General features: G+C 38.3%; 3 protein-coding genes across 6 annotated transcripts; all 3 read left to right on the top strand.

Moving 5' to 3' along the window:
• The first annotated feature begins 3,860 nt into the window (after positions 1–3,860).
• LOC121804814 lies at positions 3,861–7,715 on the top strand. Of its 2 annotated transcripts, XR_006051216.1 has the most exons (13): positions 3,861–4,385; positions 4,576–4,651; positions 5,018–5,223; positions 5,337–5,423; positions 5,527–5,619; positions 5,765–5,919; positions 6,071–6,155; positions 6,235–6,321; positions 6,398–6,517; positions 6,668–6,769; positions 6,866–7,032; positions 7,125–7,201; positions 7,404–7,715. XR_006051216.1 is itself a non-coding variant. In XM_042204495.1 (12 exons), coding segments are annotated over exons 1-12 (1,497 nt in total). In that variant the 5' UTR covers positions 3,861–4,067; the 3' UTR covers positions 7,126–7,395. The 2 variants fall into 2 exon arrangements, 1 of the variants encoding a protein (XP_042060429.1); XM_042204495.1 differs by lacking the exon at positions 7,404–7,715 and having other exon boundaries at positions 7,125–7,395.
• Positions 7,716–11,881: 4,166 nt separating this feature from the next.
• On the top strand, positions 11,882–18,041 carry LOC121805493 (transcription factor GTE9-like). 2 transcript variants are annotated; one of them, XM_042205368.1, is made up of 11 exons: positions 11,882–12,321; positions 12,642–13,874; positions 13,992–14,040; positions 14,127–14,252; positions 16,326–16,387; positions 16,493–16,553; positions 16,797–16,874; positions 16,950–17,065; positions 17,148–17,214; positions 17,285–17,415; positions 17,529–18,041. In XM_042205368.1, the coding sequence occupies exons 2-11, from the start codon at positions 12,678–12,680 to the stop codon at positions 17,805–17,807; spliced, it is 2,166 nt and encodes a 721-aa protein (XP_042061302.1). In that variant the 5' UTR covers positions 11,882–12,321; positions 12,642–12,677; the 3' UTR covers positions 17,808–18,041. The 2 variants fall into 2 exon arrangements, with proteins under 2 accessions (XP_042061302.1, XP_042061303.1); XM_042205369.1 differs by having other exon boundaries at positions 12,639–13,874.
• Positions 18,042–19,700: 1,659 nt separating this feature from the next.
• On the top strand, positions 19,701–20,891 carry LOC121805491 (TLC domain-containing protein At5g14285-like). Of its 2 annotated transcripts, XM_042205366.1 has the most exons (2): positions 19,701–20,472; positions 20,548–20,891. In XM_042205366.1, the coding sequence occupies exons 1-2, from the start codon at positions 20,006–20,008 to the stop codon at positions 20,750–20,752; spliced, it is 672 nt and encodes a 223-aa protein (XP_042061300.1). In that variant the 5' UTR covers positions 19,701–20,005; the 3' UTR covers positions 20,753–20,891. The 2 variants fall into 2 exon arrangements, with proteins under 2 accessions (XP_042061300.1, XP_042061299.1); XM_042205365.1 differs by having other exon boundaries at positions 19,702–20,891.
• Positions 20,892–22,862: the final 1,971 nt, after the last annotated feature.

Genomic DNA, 22,862 nt, shown 5'->3' with positions numbered 1-22,862 from the left:
TTCATGAAAAGATGAAGTTTTTCTTTGTGGTTATAATAAGTGAAATAAGATTTTTATTATGAGTCGGACTAAAATGGTAAAATGTGACTCTTATTGTAGGACATAGAGAGTGTTATTTAATTTGATCTTATTATTATTATTATTATAAAAATTTATAACTTTTTGCGTGTAGATTCAATTTATGTTGGTATAAAAATGCTAAATTTTTCATTTTTATCTCCATATGGGGTCGCATGGAAGGTAAAACATCCTTAAGAGCATCCACAATGGTTTTCGCCCAGCCATAGCTCAGCCATAGCCTAGCCACAAATTCTTCTTGCCACATCATCAGCACTAAAAATCCTCTTGTCACATCATCAAAACAAGTAAATAGCCCAGTCATAGCCTAGCCACATCACTCAAAATTATATAAAACAAATAATGAACAATCACACAAAATACGGAATTAAATTTACGCCACAGATACGGGAAAATGCAACAATTTTATTTAAATTTTTAAAAAATTACATTTTAAAAAATTACATAAATAAATTCAGATACGGGAAAAATGCAACAATTTTATTTAAATTCCATTGGTCTATCCCGCGGTTGGTATATGCCTCAAACGCTTCGGTCATTCGACGTTCGTACTCCTCAGCGTCCCCCCACTACTACCACCCGCGTTACTCATTTCTCGGTGTTGATCTTGTACAGAAATTAAGATAGAGAGAGTACTCGTTAATACAAGTGGTGCGAATGAAAATGAAGTGCAAATCGCGTATATATAGTGTTTCAAAAATAAATAAATAAAAAAACCGCTGGGCGATCCTGGCTCTGCAATGGCGCCGAGCGGATCGCCCAGCGCATAGCCCAGCGGATTTTGACCGCCTAGCGCTAGGCGAATTTCATTTCCGAAAAACCGCTTGGCGGTTTTCGGCTCCTGCAATGGTTCGCCTAGCGACCGCCTAGCGCCGGCGCTCGGCTAGGCGGTGCGCTAGGCGCCATTGTGGATGCTCTAAATGCATAAGGTCATCCACAATAGGAATGACCCAGCAATAGCCCAGCCATAGCCTAGCCACAAACTCTTCCTGCCACATCATCAAGACTAAAAATCCTCCTGCCACATCAGAAATAGCCCAGCCATAGCCTAGCCACATTACTAATAACAATTATATAAAAATGAAATAATTAACAATCACACAATATATGGAATTTAATTTATTAGACATATACGGGAAACATTAATAATAGTATTAAACTTTTAAAAGTAAAATAATTTAAAAAAGTACAATAATTTAAAAAAATTACAATAATTAAAAAAAAGTACAATAATTCACTCATCGTCTCCGTCGTCGTCTCCTCCGTTGCTGTCGCCACCATCGCTGCCGCCTCTGCTCCCGCCGGTCTCCTTCCGTGCCGCCTCCAAATCCTCCTGCATGCTCAGGAGCAATGTTTGAAGCAAACTCTTCTCCACGGGGTCCACCCCCGCCCGCCATTCGGCCATCGTCTTGACCATCTGATTGCGCGTTTGTTGACGCGCGAAGAATTTGAGATCCGCTGTGGATTGGCCAAGGGAGGATGCCGACTAGACCTCCTGTGAACCCCCGGCTGCCCCCCTCGCCTCCCGTTGAGCCCGCTTGTGCCCAACCGGGCGAGTTCGGCGAGCGAACGAACGAGGGGTCGGGACCTCCTGGGCCGTCTCGGGGAGGTCGTGGGAACCACCGCTGCTGCCGCTGAAATCAGCGGTATAGTTCAGTCGTTACTTTTTCGGCCAGCCAGCGTCGACACCTACTCGAAACTTCTCGAAGTCGTTCAGCACAAGATAGCAGTTCCAGTAGGTGAAGTCCTTATACAACCCGGGCTGGGGAAAGGCTTTCTCCGCTATCCTCCTGCAGTCTTCCTCCGTTTGGCCACTGCTCTGCATGCGGAGGGCGTTGGCATTTAAACCAGAAAATCGGGAGACGGCAGCCTTGATTCGGTCCCACCCCTTCCGGCAATCCTCCCCGTTGCGTCGCCTCCCCTCCGGGCAAAATCTCTGGTAGGCTGCTGCTATCTTTCCCCACAAGTTGACGATCCTCTATTTGTTAGAAACGAGAGGATCGTCGCAAACACTCACCCACGCCTTGGACAACGCGACGTTCTCCGCATCCGTCCACCTTCTCCGTACCGAGTCGTCGTCCTCACCTGGCTGCGACGACTCCCCGACCTTCTTCCCCTTGCCCTTCTTCTTTGGGGCGCCACGACCCTGCACTGCTCCCCTCGTTTGAACGGGAGTATCCGGAACTCCGAGAATATCAAACCCCAACTCCTCTAAGGAAAAAACATCAAATTGTGTGAACTGCGCATCCGTTGGGGTCGATGTGTGCGAAGAAGCAGTCGAAAAATCAAAACTGGGGCGATAGACGTCCCCCTCCCCCGGCGTCCCCTGCGTCGCCGGTACCCCCCCGTCGGGGGCTGCATCGCCGTCCCCCCTCCCCCCGCGGCATCATCTGCATCCCGGGCACCCCCCCGGCATCATCTGCATCCCGGGCGCCCACCCCGGCATCATCTGCATACCGGGTTGCATCCCCGGTACCCCCTGCCACGCCGGCATACTCCCCCCAGCTGCCATCCCGGGCATATTCCCCCGGCTACCATCCCGGGCATCATCCCCTGCCACGGGTACATGTTGTAGTACCCTGGCATCGGACCCCATCCACCTCCCACGTGTACCGGGGGAGTTTGAGACCCGCTCGTCATTGGAGTACCTTCGTTGGTGTTCTCCATTTCTCGGTGTTGATCTTGTACATAAATTAAGATAGAGAGAGTACTCGTTAAAACAAGTGGTGCGAATGAAAATGACGTGCAAACCGCGTATATATAGTGTTTCGAAAATAAAAATAAAAAAATTCCGCTGGGCGGTGCGCTAGGCGATCCGGGCGCTGCAATAGCGCCGAGCGAATCGCCCATCGCACCGCCTAGCGTTGCAAAACCGCCGAGCGCTCGGCGGTTTTTATTTCCGAATTCCGCTGGGCGGTTGCAATGGACCGCCTAGCGCCGGCGCTCGGCTAGGCGGTGCGCTAGGCGCCATTGCGGATGACCTAACGCATAAAAAATACCTCCTTTGTTCCTCTATCCAATTTCTAATTTCATAAACTCTTTCTTTTTTATCTCATTCTCCACTAAAAATATTTTAATTATTTTTCCTTTCTACCTCTTTCTCACTTTACAAATTATACATTAAAACTCTGTCTAAAACAAAATGCATGTTCTTGTGGGAGGGATGGAGTAGGTCATTATAGAGAACATCTAAGTTTCTTTGTATTTCGTTTTTAGTTTATTACAGAAAATTCGGATTCTAAGATGACTACATCGTCTAAAAATGTCAGGATAATTACACAATTTATACAAGTGTTTCACCTTTGTTTTATATTGGTACAAATTGTTTGAAGTTTGCATAAATCATTACAAAAGTTTCTTTCGTGTTTCAATTTAGTACATTCCATCATACTATTTGTTTGGATGTTGTTAATTATTTACTTACGTGGGTGGCGTACAAAATATGATATACTGATGAATTTTTTTGAACTCCTATGACAAACTTTTTGTACCAACATAAAAAAATAATAAAATATTTTTTACTTTACATAGAGAAAGAATGAACGATATATTCAAACATAATGTACTAAAATAAAACACAAATAAAACTTTTTATATATAATTTATGTAAACTTCAAATATTTTATAGCAATAAGAAACAAATAGTGATATTATTTACCCATGAATATGTTTTAATTTTTATAGTTTGGTTTTAAACGTTATCTTGTTACAACAAATCCCATCTGCATGTAAAATGCGTGGGCCATAGTCATACCATCAGAACCCGGCCCGATTTCGGATTAGATTTTTGCTTCCCTCGCCCTCGCCCTCGCCCTCGCCCTCGCCCCTCTCTCTCTCTCTACTGTTGGTCAATCCAAACTCGTCTCACAAAAAACGAAATATCTTCAACTCAGCCAGCTGCGCTCCGTCGGCAATTTCACCACCGCCGTTTCATAATCCCTGATTTCCACTCAGATACATGCATTAATCGATTACCGAATCCATTCTCCATGGACATACTGAAAACCGCGCGCTGCATTTCAACTCCTTTTCGCCCTCCGCCGCTGATTCCCCACTCTCGCCTCGCAAATCCACTTCCTCGGCCTCGGAATTTCAGGAAATGTAGAAATATGTGCGCAGCTTCGAATTCCGACACAATTCTCAAATGGGCCGATAATACGAGCAAAAAGGAAGATGGTTACGGCGATTTGAAAAGTTGGATGGATAAGAACGGGCTTCCGCCGTGCAAAGTTATGCTCAATGAAAGGCCTTCTCACGATTCTAACTATCACTCCATTCATTATGTAGCTTCCAGTGAAGATCTCCAGGTCAGCGCTCTTCATTTACTCATTGCACTTATCTCAATTCTTCAATCAAATTGAATTTCTGCCTCGAATTTGAAAAAGGAAAATGAAAATTATTTCGAATTGGCGCTATATTTTTTCAATGTGTTGTGAGTTTAATGTATCTCCTAGGTCAGCATACTAATTTGTTGGGAGATTTGTTTATAATTGCCAGGAAGGTGACGTAGCATTTTGTGTACCTAATTCATTGGTGGTGACGCTTGAGAGAGTTTTGGGAAATGAAACTGTCGGTAAGGCCTCGATGCTGGAGTATAGTACTCCTCCTATTTCTTTCTCTTCGATTATGTCCTGTTTGAAACTTGAGTAGAACTTGGTAGTATTTGTTTATTAAGCTTTTGAACTCCAAGTTAATGATAGGGATATACAATTTTTTTAATGTTTCTGCTGTTGCTTGTTAGTTGTGGCATGAACAACTGATCTTGCATTTGGTCTTTCACCACTCCTTTCTTTTAAACATTTTTCATGCCCATGCCTTCTAATGTTTTATTCCCAGAATAATAGAGGTGAAGTTGTTTTAAGTGTTTAATACTCTTATTTGCTCATCAAGCTTCTTTTTGAGTTGATTTGTTAACTAGAGTATCGTTTGGAATATGCAGCTGAACTTCTTACCACGAACAAATTATCGGAGCTAGCCTGCTTGGCACTATATCTAATGTATGAGAAGAAGCAAGGTAAAAAGTCTTTCTGGTATCCTTACATTAAAGAACTTGATCGCCAAAGAGGTCGAGGGCAGCTAGCTGTTGAGTCACCACTTTTATGGTCAGAGGCTGAATTGCAGTACCTAACAGGAAGTCCAACAATGGTATCTAAAACTCTGCTTCCCATTGCTTCAAGTTACTGAACAAAACAACTGTTTGTTGTCTACCAAATGTTATCTGTGTGGAAAATTCCAGTTTGAATCTTGTAATGATTCAGGCTGAAATTTTGGGGAGGGCCGAAGGAATAAAGAGAGAATACAATGAGCTTGACACTGTCTGGTTCATGGCTGGCTCATTATTCCAGGCAAGTTTCTGTGACTAAGACACTAGTAAATATTTATCCATACATATTTCAGCTTTACTTGCATGGAACTAGCTTTAATCTTGAATATTATTGACTTTTTCAGCAATATCCGTTTGATATCCCAACAGAAGCTTTCCCTTTTGAGATTTTCAAGCAAGCTTTTGTTGCCATTCAATCATGTGTGGTTCATTTGCAGGTTAGTTATGTATAGTTTTAACATTCTTTAATTATATTGGTGAATATTTAAATGTAACACCACTTTGAGATGAATGTCTCATGTAGCATTAGTAGAAATTCTTCAAGTAAGGTACTAAAGTTAATTTTGTATTCCGTTTAACAAGAGAGTCAGTTTGGCGAGGCGATTTGCCTTGGTTCCCTTAGGACCTCCGCTTTTGTCATATAAAAGCAACTGCAAAGCAATGTTGACTGCTGTTGATGGGGCTGTGCAACTTATTGTCGATCGTCCCTATAAAGCTGGGGAACCTATTGTTGTCTGGTTATAACTCTCTCTCTCTCTCTCTCTCTCTCTTGCAAACACACACACGGAGAAATTAGTGATTGGTTTGGGGTGGCTAGTTCCTTGCTTTTACATATTCACACATTTCAAATGGCTTGTCATAATTTCGAGATGGTTTTCTTCATTCCAGGTGTGGGCCGCAGCCCAATTCAAAATTACTAATTAACTATGGTTTTGTAGACGATGACAATACTTATGATCGCCTGGTGGTGGAGGTAAAATTTGTGGCTGTTCTTCTGTAGACGCAGTTGGTATGAATTAATAATCACTAGATTACATTGTTTTGTACCGTAGGCTTCTCTGAATACTGAGGATCCTCAGTATCAGGATAAGAGATTGGCTGCACAAAGAAATGGGAAGTTATCAGTTCAAAGTTTTCAGGTCCAGCTCTTCCAAACTACACGTATGATATCCTTGAAGATTTTGTTTTCCACTGAAATTATACACACGTAAACAGGTCTCGGTTGGGAAAGAAAGAGAGGCTGTGCTGGACATGCTTCCTTATCTGCGATTGGGATATGTTTATGATCGGTCAGAGATGGAATCTGTTTTATCTTCCCAAGGTCCAATATGTCCGGTAAGCTCAGTTTTGTAACTTTTGTTTCTATGTAAAACCAAAGCCAAAAAAGCATATGAACTAAGATATGTTTACTCCTTTTCATCATATGCATCATGAAAAAAAAAGGTTATGATTTCGCTTTGGAACTTTTTATCCTGATATGTATAGGTAAGTGCTTGTATGGAACGTGCTGTTCTGGATCAACTTGCTGGATATTTTATAAAACGACTTGATGGCTATCCTACTACATTAAGTGAAGATGAGATCTTGGTAACTACAAATTCACTTCTCTAATCAGCTATGCAGCTTTAGTTTTTCTTGTCTCTGTTCTGTGCTTGCTCCAGTTGACATCTTTGAGTCAAATAGCTTGCAGATAGTAACTTGAATCCAAAACGGCGAGTAGCAACTCAACTTGTAAGGTTGGAGAAGAAAATGCTTATAGCTTGCCTACAGGCAACAGTAGACCTAATGGAACATTTACCTGATGACTCTGTATCCCCATGTCCTGCTCCTTATGCCCCAACCCTCAAATGGTCTCTCTCTCTCTCTCTCTATTGTAAATTTATAATGTATATACTTATTGTGTCATTCATGGCATATTTTAACTAAATTGGTCATTTTGCAGAGTCTGAGTCTCCAGTTGTTCATTTTGCTGCTCGCGTCAACTAGTGATATTGTTTTGAATTTGCCTATATTGAGGAGGTTAGTGCTCTTCATATATTTCTTTTCTCCTATTTGTGCAAATACGAAGGAGAACTACTACATTTGCACGAGGGATATTCTATATATTCTAGGATTTGAAATTTATATAGACTTGGTTGGTGTTATAATCCATGAATTTGTGAACATTAAATTGTAAATGTTTTGCATTAAATGAAGTAGTATATTTATTTGAATGGCACAGGAGTGAGATCAACGAGCAAGTCATTGGCATTATTGATTGAATGCGTGTGAGTGAAATGGGAATTAAGGCACAAAATGCATCACATTATAAGTGGAATCTCGTCGCTAACGTTAGTAATTAGTAGTGTTTTGTAATGCTTTTTTTTTTGTTACTAGTATAATACTAAAAAACAGATCAAAATTTCATCAGTTAGTAGTACAAATGAGGTTGATGTTTGGAATGCATGAGAAATATACTGATCTATTATCATATGTGAGAAACTCAACTTAGTTCTCAACATTTGAGAATATGAGTTTGTTTGGTTGTGGATTCCTTGTTTGGCTGTGGATTCCTCTCCCTTGTCTCTATTTCCTTACCCAGATGTGAAATACAACACAACCATCCATCCCAAAAGCCACCCAACATAGTCTTACCCGGCAAGGCTGGCCTCCCCATTGCTGACTGAATTATTCACACTTGAATTACATACTACGTCGGTGCTCCGTCGTCCCTCCCATTATGATGATCCAAGATGACCCTCCTTAACGTTGGAACGAAGAACCAATCTGGATCATTGAATCATAAATAGATGGTCCGGACCTACTGTCGTTTGATATCAGTTTTCACGTTAAGCACTATCAGTTAAGAGGTACTATAGGTAGCAGTTAATTCCAGGTGACCACTTTCTCTCTCATAAAAAATATCTCAAAACTTGTAGTATTTCGCATAACTATTTTGATTTAATTGTAATATCTTTCAAATTGCATATGTTCAAATAGAGTTGGGTAAACGGTTCCTCAGTTATCGGTGAACTGATAACTGAAATTAACAGTGCTCGGGTCGGTTTTGGTTTTATGTTTTGAATAAAGTCGGTTATTGGTTAGAACCGATAACAACAATAATAATTGCAATTAAACTCAATTTTAGATTTAATTTTAGTTTCAATTATAATTTCAATATAAAATTAATTATAAATTCTTTGTTTGGTGTATCACAAAGTCAAGAAAAACTTACCTTAACCTTTAATTGAATATTTTAAAAATTTCATATATACATATATTATGTATTTTTATATTAATTTCCAATAGATATTGGATTTATGAGAATTGTATTATTTTTGTTATTTGTAAATAATAAAATTTATAAGTTCTAGTAGTATGTATTATCATTTAACTTTAAACTTGAATATTATGTTTTGTTGGGTGAAATCAAGCACTTGATTATATACTCCATCATGCTGTAATTTAAAGTCTCATTTTGTTATTTTTGGATGTCCGTGATTTGAAGTTTTATTTGATTTATTCCATTTTAGGTAGGTTGATCCACCATTCAACTAACGCATTAAAATCATATTCTATTATAAAATAAATATATAAAAGTGGGGTCCACATTTCACTAACCCATTTTCCTTTTTTTTCACAAAGTCAAATAATTTCCTAAAACCCGTGTCAAGTGAAAATGAGACTATAAATGGTGGACGGAGGGAATATTATTCATCATAAATGATCCTAATATTGAAATCATTCCATCGACACTCATATGACCATGTCACTATGTTCGGATTGTCGTCTGCAACAGTAGTTTGATATTACCCGCTTTAGGTCAAGCCCGCACTGATTTATTTTGGGTCACTCCCAAAAGGCTTCAAACTGATTGGGGTTGGACATGAATTATATACACCTTCCAACTGTCCTCAGATACCCGATGTGGGATGAGTTTGTACCTAACAAATTTCCCCCTCAAACCAGATCACATCGGGAATAGACAGACGCAGTTGACACATCGAGACATTACGGGCATGACTCGAACTTGAGTCTTCCTAGGCTCCACTCGACCTGACTCTTATACCACTTGTTCGGATTGTCGACTGCAACATTAGTTTGATATTGTCCGCTTTGGATCAAGCCCGCACGGATTTATTTTTGAGTCACTCCCAAAAGGTCTCAAACTAATTGGGGTTGGACAGGAATTATTTCTGAGTTTCATGCCACAACTATTTACCACATTTTTTATGTAAGAAACAACACCCACAATCCACGATTTCTTCCCTTCATTAATGGGTCCATTTATTTTATATATATACATTTAATATTATTTTGTAATTTGTTTATTTCAATTTAACTAAAATTTGAAATTCATTACAATCCTAGAAATATTTCAGAAAGTACATAATTTAAATCCTAAAATTGATAATTACTAGTAGTATTATTGGTTTTTGATTGTTTTTTCTTTTAAGTATTCAATATCTGAAATTTTTTAATAAAAAATAAAATTGTGATCTAGCAAAAAATATTTTGAAAATTTAAAAATTTGATGTTTGATCGAATAAGTGGGGAGAGAATAAAGTAGTGAAAAATGAATAAAATGGAAAAGAATAAATATATTAGTAGTATTATTTTTTATTATATGAGGAAATGACTCATTTATAGTATGATCATAATAAAAGAAATACAATTCGTTTATTTTATTATTTTTTCGATGGATAAATAAACATAAATTTAAAGATCACGCTACAAAAGACTTGTTTGGTCTCGGCGGGCATTATCTCTTCGCTCGGCCAACTCACACACAATATAATTCCTTTATAATGGACTATGGGAAGTGCAATGGTATGACATACACAGATAGGACTGGCAATTTTTGACACGAAATTAATGGGTATGTGTCAAAGCTTATTGGGTTCGTGTCCTTATTGTGTCGACACAATAACAACACAAAAACTTCGTGTCATGTTCGTGTTACACGTTAAGAAATAATAATAATATATTAATATATTATTATTTTTTATTTATTTTAAATTTAATATTAGAAATAATATTAATATATTATAATATTATTATTATAGTGTCGTTATTGTGTCGTGCCATATATGTATTGTTATTCTGTCGTGTTGACCCGAAGTGGTTCGTGTCGTTAATGGGTTCGTGTCGTGTTCGTGTTCGTGTTCGTGTCTGAGGGCAGCGGATCGTGTTCGTGTTTGGAGTTTTCACAAGAGGTCGTATTCGTGTTTGTTGTTATCGTGTCGACACGATAACGACATAACACATACACCGAGCAAAAAAATAGTTTCTAAGTACAAATCTAACCCTTGATTCTCACATTTATGAAAAGATCCCATTTTCCAATTAAGATAATAATAAATTAAGTAAATAACACTGTCATGTTACAGCATACACAATCTAAATACCCGATCTATTTTAATATGACAATCTTAAAAATTTTGACTTTTATTTTCTGAGATAAATTCATTAATTAACGGACGCAAATTACGTTATTAAATTTATAAATAATAATACTCGGAGTGTCCACAATGGGGGAGCCGCGGCCCGTGGCCTTCACGCGGCCCCCCATTGCAGAGAGCCGAGAGCCGGGGCCCTGAGGCGAGAGACGAGGCTGAGCCGCGGCCGCGGCCTTCACGCGGCTGAGCCGTGTGAGCCGCGGCCCTCCACTGCAGCGGGCCGCGAAACGCGGCTGGGCCGCCGAATTTTTTTATTTTTTTTTTTTCGAAAATTATTTTATAAAAATACACTCCCTCCCATTTCCATTTTTCCACATCTTTGTACACTTCCATTTCCTTCATTTTCACTTTCAAACACTACAAAAAATGAAAGGTGGAGATGGTAATTCCCCGGTGGGAGTGGGAGGCGAGGCGGCGGCGGCGGTGGAAGGCGAGGCGGTGGCGGTGCGAGGCGAGGCGGCAGAGAGCCGGCGACCGGCGGTGGGCGAGGCGGAGACGGAGACGGAGAGCCGGCGACCGGCGGTGGCCGAGGCGGTGGTGATCGGCGGGGCGAGAAGTACAACGACGACGAATCCCTCGCTGTTGCGCGGGCTTGGGAGGCGGTCACGACGAATCCCTCGCTGTTGCGCGGGCTTGGGCGGCGGTGGCGGTGAAGGAGGTGAAGAAGATGTGCCGGATTCCGATGACGCAACCGAGTAGGTAGCGGTGGCGTTTTTTTAATCTTTTTATGTTGTGTTTTTTAAAAATTTTCGTTGTAGAATTTTCCCCTATCAAAAATACGACGAAAATTTATCTATAATTCTTAACTTTATTAAATCATGTTTGATCCACAAATTATTAGTCTACAAAAAATTTAATATAGTTAAATTAAAAAATAGCATTAACCAAAAAGAAAATAAATTAAATTTTTTTTAGAGGGCCACATTTGGTGGCCCTTGTTATTTTTTACATTTGGTGACCCTTGTTAGTTAATATTGACTTTTACCATTGTGAAGGCCACAAGAGAGCCACGAATGGTGGCCGGGCCACATTTGGTGGCCTTTGAAGGCCACCATTGTGGACACTCTCGGGGTATTTAGAAGCTTCTAAACATAATAATGCGAAAAAAGGCTTTTCGTTCGATCCAGATCTTGCGGCTCACATCTCATGCCATCCACAGCCGTTGGATCATCCGACTGGAGAATCTTCGGCTCTGATTTTCCCAATGGCGGTGGAAAATTGTGAACCCGCCTCTATAAATTAACCACCAGCAAACACTCCCATTCTCTCTCTAGAAATCAAAATTAAGAGTGATTTGGCACACTTTCTCTCTCTATCTACTAGACTCTACTATTGTCTATAGATATTACACACACCCTTTGGAGTTCCGAAGCTTCGGGTAGCTTTCCTTCGGCGACTGGCGCGTTTGGATTCGGGGCTCCCTCATTAATCAAGTTTAGTTTTTTTTTCTCTTTTCTAGGGTTTCGAGAGTACTCTGTGTTCTGTATTTTTACGCGTTTTTTTAGTTATTATTAGTTTGAGTTCGGAATTTTGAATACCCGATCTAGGGTTTTCGGTTCCAAGGTTTACTGTGTAATTTATTGTATTCTCCGCTTTAAGTTAGTGAACTGTGCTATATATACGAAAATTTTCCGTACGTTACCGCGAATTGACTACTGCTGGATTGTTGCTCTGAAGTTGAAGATTGGATTTTTGTTCAAGGTAAATGTTTTTTAGTTGGCTTGAATTGGTAGTGAATTGTTTAGGTGCTCTTATGGTTAGGTATTTCGGCTCCGTCCAATTGCATATATTAGACGAATGTAAAAATCTTGGGGTTTTTCAGATGAATTGTGTTTAGTTTTTTTTTCAAGATTTGGCTTTTTTTGTTAAATTTCTTGTGCAAAAATCAGTAAAATCAATGGAAGTATTAAGGAATTCTGTAAAGTTCCATCCAGTAGTAATTTTTTGAAATAGATGTGCAAATGAATGCAATTTTTTTCTCCCCCAATGCTTTATGCCTGTTATTTTGATTGCACTAGTAGGTAAAAGTGCTCTGTATAAGTGGGCAGAGTGGTATAATGATGGCCAAGAAAGATAGATTTCCTCCTGGGTATTGTTCTAGTGGTGCTCCACAATCTGAAGGATCTGGCAGCTCGGGATGCAATGACTCAGTTGATGGTGCTTCCGCCTCTAAGAGGAAATGGGTTGATTTAAATTCAGCCTCAAGGGATGGTTTCTCGGTACCCATTCAAATTATTCCACTGTCTAAATTGTCTTCCTTCGAGAGGAAGGATTTGGTGCTTCGCTTGACATTAGAGCTAGAGAAGATTAGACTCCTCCAAAGTAAAGTTGAGTCGCAGAAGAAAACAACTGTAAATAAGTTTCCAAAGTCAAATTCAAATGATATTCTCACATATAATGGACAACAGAAAGGGTCAATGGTGGGTAACTTGAATAAATCTGCGTTGATGAATTCTGCATCTGGGAAGAAAGCTCGTGGTTGGAATCGAGGTATAACAGGAAGGTTTCAATCAGCAAACAACAACTCGCATGTGAATGCTATCAATGCAACACTTAAGCAGTGTGAGGGTCTCTTGAAGAAGCTGATGTCACAACAATATGCTTGGGTATTCAATTCACCTGTTGATGTGGTGAAATTGAACATTCCGGATTACTTTTCTATAATTAAAACCCCAATGGATTTGGGAACAGTAAAGAGCAAACTCAGTTCAGGGAAGTACGCCAATCCTTTGGAATTCCTAGCTGATGTCAGGCTTACTTTTACCAATGCAAAGACATATAATCCACCTGGGAGTGACGTCCATGTTCTGGCCGAGTCATTTAGTCAGATCTTTGAAACGAGGTGGAAAGCCATTGAGAAGAAATTTGTGGTGACTACTTCCCACTCGGTACCTAAAAAATTAGGGGGTAATGAAGAAACTGGAATACCAAAGACATTGGCCCCATCGAAGAAAAGGAAGCTCAGTCCCAGACAGCATGAAGTAAAACAAGAACCTACAAAGAGGAAGATGACGGATGAGGACAGGCATAAGTTGAGCATGGAATTGGAATCTTCTGATGGGGACCTACCTGATGCCGTCATTGAATTTCTCAAGGCGCACATTCCAAATAGAGGTGATGATGGAGAGGATGAGATTGAAATAGTCATCGATGATCTTAGTGATGACACCCTATTTACCTTGAGGAGGCTTTTAGATGAACATTTACCCGATAACCAGAAGAATCTTGCGAGATCTGAGGCCTGTGAGATTGAGGTATTTTGTTTTATCTTTTTAGCCCATTTCTTGTTCCTCATTGTGAAGATCCTGCTCCAGTATGTATGTGTTGTTTTAGCATTAAAACTGATTATGTTTTTTACACTTCTGTTTCAGCTACCGAATGTATCAGGGCTTAGCAATTCATCACTGCATGTTGACAAAGGTTCTAATTTTTGAAAATTGGCTCTATGCTATGAAGTTAGCATGTTGCTATTTTGATGTTAATTTTGTGATGTTGACTATCCTAAGGCAACGATAATGATCCCATTGACGAGGATGTTGATATTGGAGGAAATGAGGCTCCTGTCACTAGCTACCTTCCTGTTTTGATTGAAAAAGATGTTGGGGGCAGAGCTGAAGAATATAATGAAGCAGGTTAATCTGAATACACAATTAGTAAATATTTTCTGATTATAGTGCCATATCAGGACTTCATGCTAGCAAATATTGTCTGGTATACATTTTTTTAACGCTTAAAATAATTCCTATGTGCTAGTTAAAATCATTGTGGTTTGAAATGCCCGTTTCCTTGCATGTGGTGTTTTCTTGTTGCAATGTTGTTAGTTTGTATGGTTACTAGGAACACTTATTATGAACATGCTCCGGTAGAAGTTTAAACTGTGCAAATATCTCTGCTGCAAGAATTTTGAACATCTGAACTCAAAAAACATTTGTCATCTACTCTGTTTCTATCGCTGGTATGATTTCTTTGTAGCATGATTTGGGCTTGTGAGTTATATTGGTTGCTTGTAAAGAAATGACCCTCTATCTAGAATCTTTAATACAAAGTAGATTATTAGGGAGAAACCCTAAAGACATGCCTCACTCAAATGCTTAAAAGTTAGATTCTATTTTTGTTTTTTGGCTTACTTACACATTTGGACTTCCTATTTCTGGATTTCATATTTGCCCACTTGTATGTATTAATGATTTGTGTGTGTGTTTAAGTGAAATTTATCAACAATTTGAAGAAATAAGACTATATTTTTGTGTAAATACGTGACTTTATTGTATGTTTTTTCTCTCGATTTATTTTAATCTTAATACATGAATTTTGAGTATTCATTAATTTTCTCCGAACATTAATTTCTCTCTAAATTGAAGCTGATGTGACCATCATAATTGATGTATATTTCACTGACACTTAAACGGTGTCATTTTTAATGGAAGAATATAAATTTTTTCTGGAAGTTTGTTTTAACTAAATATGTAAAATTGGACTTTTCTTATTTTCCCTGAATTAATTTAACAAATTAAAGTTACGTGTTCTGAAAAGGCCAATTCGAATGTTTAGAAATATATAAACCAAATAAGTTGCTACATTTAGAGTAGCTCAGGCTTGACATGTACACTAGTGTCAGTTTTCATGACAAGTAAGCTCTCAATCCTAATCCCTAATATCCCAAGCTCAGGTACTTTATTCTATTAAAAACAAAGAAATTGAGGGAAAACTGAAAATGTTTAAAGTTTATTAATTTACAGACAAATTATGTTCTGTTAAAATGATTTAATGCTATTTTCAATTTCAAAATTATTTTGCGGAAAATTAAAAAATGCCCAAAGTTCATTTGTGTGTATTTACCTGCAAATATCTTTATTTTCAAATAATCAATTTCCACATATAATAATTTTTTTGATACACTAACTTTTGCCATGCTTTTCTTGTCCTTTGTTGACTTGCCTCATTCCAACACCCCACTTATTAAATTGTTTTTTCTCATTTCTTATTTTTCCATGCTGGGAGAACACTGCTATTGGGCGCTAGTTGAGTCTTGATTTAGTTGTTTAGTTGAGGTGAATTGGGAAATGGAATCAGAACCCCATGAACCTGAATTCCATTGTGAGCATTTGGTTGGAATTCTTATTCTTTTAGGAAGCATTTAATGTTCATGATAACTAGACACATGATTGTGTTCTTTAATCCTTATAGTTAGGGTTTTACCAATCCTACCCTCTTAATGGGACATGAATGAAGCAAAATAAGCTTAAATGATACTCCATCCAAAATAAGCATGATTTGGATTTAAGAAAATGGGGTTTAGTTAGTTGAGTGAAGAGAGAATAAAGTAAAAGAAAGAAAACCAAAAAAGGAAATGACTCACTTACATTGGGACGTCCCAAAAAGGAATACGAATCACTTAACAAGAGACGGAGGGAGTACAAATTATCAGGGGCTATGTGCTATCATAAAGTTCCAATCTGTTTTAAGTAACAATGGATGAACTTGTACTATTTTTATCCACCTTGGCTAATCCTGAAAAGTAAATACCCCCATGATAGGCTTTTTTTTGTGCCACCAAGCATTTCATACTTAGGTGGCTACAAAGCATTCTTTCCCTATCACATGTTAAATGTCTATGGTCTCATGGGCTTGACATGCTGATAATATACTGTTTATGATTTGTATTAGGTGAACCCTATAATATTTTTATATCTTTAACCTTTCAGGTCCGGATTCTTATAGAGGGTCTGAATGCTCCAAGGGTTTTTCAGCTGTGAAGCTAGAGCAGGTTCTCTAGTATTCCTTTCTTGCACCATTACCCTCCTTTTGATCCTAATTCTGAGTCAGTAATTGCTGCTTGTTGGTATTTATCCATAATTAATAAATGTTCCAGGATGAAACATGTCAAGCTGCCGATTCAGCTAATAAAAAGGGTGATCAGGCTGGTGAACATCGTAAGTGTTCTCGCTTTCTTTTCCTTCTTTTTTTGGATTGGTGGGAGGAGGGGAGGCTTTTTCCTTGGTGTGATTTTGGGAATTTTTGCTGTTCTTTTGCTTCCATTTGATGTGAGATTTGGATTTTGTGAGGCACTTATAAATTTTGTTCTACATCCTGAGGGTCTGAATGAAGTCTCTCCCACAGCTATATAAGTACACATAGCATTCATCAGTGGCTTATATATAATATTATGAATGCAGTATCTGCTAGTGAATTCGATCACCTTGATGATGGTTCAGTGAAGCCTTCCTCAAGTGAGTCAGATGGTCATGTTGATGGTAAGAGCTTGATGGTGATGGATTAGCTGAGTAAATGTTTGCTATGTTCTTATCTGTCATTGTGGAATGTGTCAGTGGAGGGTGCACAAGATGACAGGCAGGTCTCCCCAGACAAGCTGTACAGGGCTGCTATCTTGAAGAATCGGTTTTTAGACACAATCTTAAAAGCTCGAGAGAAAACTCTAACTCAGGTAAGAACAAAGGGGTTCTCAAAATCTTCATCAGATATTGCCCTGTATTAGTTTCAGCAGCATGACCCTGGTTTCCTGACAGGATGAAAAGATGGACCCTGAGAAACTCCGACGTGAAAGAGAGGAACTTGAGATGCACAGAAAGAGGGGTATAATTCGTGTAATTGCTCTTTCCCTTTATGACAAAGGATTTTTAACACCTTGCTTCAAATCAAGCAGAGAAGGCTAGGCTGCAAGCAGAAGCCAAAGCTGCAGAAGATGCTCGTAAGCGGGCTGAAGCTGAAGCTGCAGCTGAAGAAAAAAGAAGAAGAGATCTCAAGAGAGAAGAAGCAAGAGAAGCACTGCTAAAGGTTTTGGTCACCACAAACTCGAATCTATTCCCTTCTTTTCTGTATAAGGCTCTTATATTGTTGTTCCTATTCTTTTTTCTGTTTACGGCTTATATTATTTTGGGGCGATGCAGATGGAGAAGACGGTTGAAATCAATGAAAACTCTCGTTTTCTTGAGGATTTAGAAATGCTGAGGACAGCCCCTCCTGAACAACTAGTACTAGCTACCTCTGTTGACGATGCAAGCCCAGAGGAATCGCAGGATGGGTTTGGGAGTTTCAAGTTTGGAAATAATCCATTAGAGCAGCTTGGGCTGTACATGAAGATGGATGAGGACGATGATGAACCCGAGCCCCAAACTGCTGATCCAAATGCAACTACACAAGATGTAGAGGAAGGTGAGATCGATTAAGCTTGCTATCTGCAAGAATAAAGATCCATCCATATACTACTCATTGGATTCTCGATATTCTTAGTCTTCACCTTCAAAAAGCAAAAAAAAAAAAATCTAAAAATGAAGATGATAGTAGAAACTAGGAACTAGTTGTCTGAGATCCAACATTGTGTGTGGAATGCGCGTGTAGCCGATTTTATGTTGTATGAATATATGATGGTGTGGTGAAAATTGGTTCCTAATTTTGCAGTATTGCTCTCTTCATGTTCACATATGATGATTTAAATTGTAGTCTAAGTTTCTCTTGTTTGGTGGATGCATACGAACCAATTAGGTTAATTAGGTCATTTTGCAGATTTCTAGGAGACACTCTAATCCTATTCTTTGTGGTTTGGTTAAGTTTCAAGAATAATGCGATTGCTTGTATGGTAACCAGAATTCTTGCAATCATATATGTCGTGAAGACTTTTTCGCCCCTCATTTAAAAATATACTTCTTTTATTCTCTCATAATTGAGTCATTTTTTCATTTCGAGAAGTTTCTTCATAGTGATTCATTTCCATATATAGTACTCCCTTCATCTGCGAATAAGAGTCCCATTTTTTCATTTTAGTTCATCCACGAATAGGAGTTCCGGTTCATTTTTACCATAAATATTTATAGGGTTCTATCTTCGACTAACTCATTCCACTCATATTTCATTTAAAACTAATATATTTAACTATTTTCTATCCATTTTTCTTAACATTTCTTAAAATTTATGCCGCCCATAAATGAGACTCCTAATGGTGGACGGAGGAAGTAACTTTTTTCTCTATCTTACTTTACTTTCTCTTACTACTTTATTCTATCTACTTTATTCACTTTTTACTTTATTCTCTTTACTTTTTTCTCTTTTTTAATTTTTTTTATCTATTTGTTAAAAACACTCAACATTTATTTTTTTAATTCTATACTGAAAAATTTTGCTTCAATTTTGAGAGAATGGAGTGAGTACTTGTTGTAAGTGAGAAATTTCCTCTTGGGACAGAGGGAATACTTCGCATCTTTCAAATTGTTGTGGAAAGGAAATTTTTTGAGTTGATTTGTTGAAAGGGAATACAAGGATTGCGTGTACTATCATGTCATGTGTATATTGGTAAAAATAAATAAACACACAACCATCGACTCTATGACTTCTTGTCATTTCTATAAATTTTTTTTTATCATTTCTATAATTTATTTTAATAGCAAATTATATACAACTAATTTTAGTACCTTTATCAGTTGTCCTATACCCTATAAAAGTATATACATTTTCTTATTATATCTTCACCACATATATAATAATTATATAAAAAGACCACTATTATGTTAACAATGCCAAATTGTCCAGAAGTCTATTGAAATTTATAATTTAAATGATAAATTTCATAGAAATTTTAATCACATGAAACAATTGCATGAAGTACAAAAGTTATGATGAGACCAATCAATATAGTCTAACTAAAAATTACTGAATTAGATATTTTCCTTAAAAATATAATAAAAACTAATTACATTACACTAGTTTAACAAATAATAGTAAGAAATTATCAAACCATTGATTTAAAATATAAAATACGTAAAAATCCAATCATATATATACACTTTACATATATCGATGACCTAATAATTTAAGCTAGAACAAATCATCTTTATTATTCCCGTACACCATGTAAAACAAAATAACAACATGACAAAACAAGAAAAATTCGAGACACACAAAGTTGGGTATGTCTATAAAATCAATCAATTAATTAATTAATTAGAGCTTGATCCACTAATTTATTAGTAATATTAAACAAAAAGTCGGTACCTATTTTGTTCAATTAAAATGAATATTCTGCAATTATTGTTCGGTATAAAAATCAATATGTGCTCAAATTTATATTGTAATTATCCTCAAATTCAATATGAGCTCAACAACCAGCGTCGAGTCGACTGATAAAAATCAACGATTTTGTGAATTGAGAGTGTGTGTGTTGTGTGTGTGTGTGTGTGCCTGAGAGCGGTGGTGACGTTCCATTCCAAAACCTCAATTTCTCGACTTCCGCCGCCTTGCCCTCTTCTTCACTTCACTTCAAATTCAATTCCTAGCCACCGCAACAACAACCAGAGACTTTCTTCATCTTTTCACCATCCTTCAACTCATATTCCCATTTGGATTCCCCTAATTTTCAATTTCCCCCTAAATCATGGACCTTCAATTTCCGCTAACATCCAATCCCCTTCCTCTCTTCTTCGCCGGCTATTTGCTCCTCTACCTCATCGCCTATTCAATCCTCTTCCGCACCTGGGCCTCCAAGCTCCGCCCTGAAGCTTCCAGCTGCGCTATCTCCCTAGCTCACGGCACCCCCGCAGTATTCCTCGCCGCCCGCGCTATTCTCTCCGACCCGGCCCCAGATTTCCACTCCTCCAACACGCCGCTGCAAAGCCTCGTATTGGATTACAGCATTGCCTATTTCCTCATGGATCTCGTCCACTATCTCATCTTCTACCCCACCGACGTCCTCTTCATCGGCCACCATCTCGCCACGCTCTTCGTCTTCGTCACCTGCCGCTACCTCGTCTACCACGGGGCCGTCGCTATTCTCGTGCTCCTGGTGCTGGCGGAGGTCACCAGCTTCTGCCAGAACGTGTGGACGCTGGCGAGTGCGAGAAGGTCAGATGTGGAGATTGCAGCTAAGGTGTTTGATATTTTGTCTCCTCCCTTTTATGCACTCTATTCTGTTGTCAGGGGTTTCTGCGGCCCTTATTTTGTGTATAGGATGTTTACATTCTATGTCACTGGGGCTGCGGATGCTGTGATTCCCAAATGGGTTTGGATTTCGTGGCTCCTCGTTGTTGTCACTGCAATTTTCGTTAGTATATTGTGGATTGTGAATCTTTGGGCTGCTTTCTTTAGAGAAATGAAGAAGAAAGGTGAAAAGAAGGTTAGATAGTGGCAAAAGTTGTTGTCTTTCTTGAGAAAGCTTTCTTACATTATGTGTTCTATGTAACATGAAAACGTATTACATTGCTATTCTGTTCCAGCCATCACAATGTGATGAGTTTGCGTTATGAATATATGATTATGTTAAACTTTGTCTAGTAATCTTTTTCTGTTACGGTGTATTTCTGTTCTGTCCAGTTATTAATGCATTTTGGTAATTCTTGATGGTAAAAATCAGAAACAGGTGTATATGGCTTGTTAATGACTTACTAATGTTGCTGATGGCTGCCAAACTTTTATTATAAGTGATAAAGTAGTCTGGTTTGGTGGCCCCATGTGGAGGCAGAGACCCTCATATTTTTAAGAGAATATTTCCTTTGCATATCGTAAGTGTTAATGAACTAATTCCCTTTGCATATCCCACAAGCTATGGATATTTGACCCACTTCATCCCCTAAGTGAGGGTTTGTTTTTGTTTATCAAGGTCGATCATTTCTACTTTTGATGAACAACAAAATAGTTTTTCAGTTTCTATATTGTTTACGTATCAATAATAAGTAAAAAACACAACTTTGAAATGTCTGAAGTATTGCAATGCCACTGAATGTTTTGTGGTTGCTAAAGCCTCCTGCAAATCCATATTTATCCATATGTGGTGCATGCATCATGTTTTATTGCCTCTTGTTGATGGCTACTATATGCAATCAATTTTTCACCACTATTCTTATTTCACTTGAGCAGTCTTCTTACCTTTCTTTTAAAGGAAAGAGGTGAAAGTGCCTAAGAGTAAAATTCATTGTCCTTAGCCTTCAGGATTATATTGCTTAGTCCTCCAATGGGTGAGAGTATCATTAGCATAGCATATGTCCAAGAAAAATGTAAATCTGAACATTATACTCATTGTACTTTTAGTGCTAGAGACCTTAGTCCTCCAATAAGCTGAATCTTTTTGGTTTATATATATTACAAGCCACATGTCACATGACAATTGAAATATAGAGAGAATATAAGACTCAGCCAATTATGTATAGCGAAAACAGTAGTGAGAACTGGATTTACAGAATGACTTGCAAAGTAAGTAGTCACAAAACCTCTGAAATATCCCAGCAGTCACCAAAGAATGGGAATGTTATACTTATAGCAATGAACATAGTAATTGCTGGAGAAAACATGAACAGTTAAGTTTGCTGAAACTCCTGCATTGTGAGATTCAAAGCTGGCAAATACTTCAGTTTGAGAGAGGGTGTAGGGTTGGTTTGTAATACTGCCTATATAAAATGTTACGTGAGATGGAACTTAGCCAAAAGCTTGGTTTGGACCTCAGCCTTTTCACTAACACAGTTTCGATCATTTAAAAAACTGGCATGGCATAAATCTACAGATAATAGGTTCCAATCTCAGAAATTTATATGTTTAGAAGTGGTTGAAAAAGATAAAAGATTGCCAAATAAGCTATGATAAGTGAACCTGATAACTTCCAGTAACGTTGATAACCACAAACACGTTAGCTTCTGCAACGAGTCATGCAGGTTTCTGTAGATGAGAGCATCGGTTGCAATGTCAGAAAATTACAAGTCTAGAAGTGGTTGAAAAAGATAAAATATTGCCACATAACAATGTAAAGCGAACCTGATAACTTCCAGTAACGTGGATAGCCAAAAACATGTTAGCTTCTGCAACTAGCCATGCAGGTTTCTGTAACGAGAGAAGTATGTTGTGCTTGGATTTGGTTCCCAAACATCCTGTAATTAATAAGAGCAATGGGGAAGTAACACAATGCAACTATGCAATAGGCACCAAACACACATTTCCACATGAGCTTCTTTGAAGGCATCTCTGGTGTTGTAAGAATTGTTGCCTGAATCTCCAGCACCACATTGTGACTAGCATAGGCGAACACCATCTCCCCCTAAGCGGTGAAGAAGTCGAAACTTTCAAGCTCTGCTGGGTGTAGGATAGTTGTACTCAACTCCCTTTTGGACTACCTTGTGAAGGGAAGCTGTCCAAGCTACTGTCAAGTAAATGTTTTTTTTGTAAAAGAAAGTGACTAACATTGTTCTTTATAACTATTTGTGATCTTGCATTAGTTTCAGATTGACATGAGCCGGTTTAAAGATATG

This window comes from Salvia splendens, chromosome 5 (assembly GCF_004379255.2).
Source record: "Salvia splendens isolate huo1 chromosome 5, SspV2, whole genome shotgun sequence".
In the NCBI taxonomy this organism is placed as follows: Eukaryota; Viridiplantae; Streptophyta; class Magnoliopsida; order Lamiales; family Lamiaceae; genus Salvia; species Salvia splendens.
This window is presented reverse-complemented; position numbering and strand designations above follow the sequence as displayed.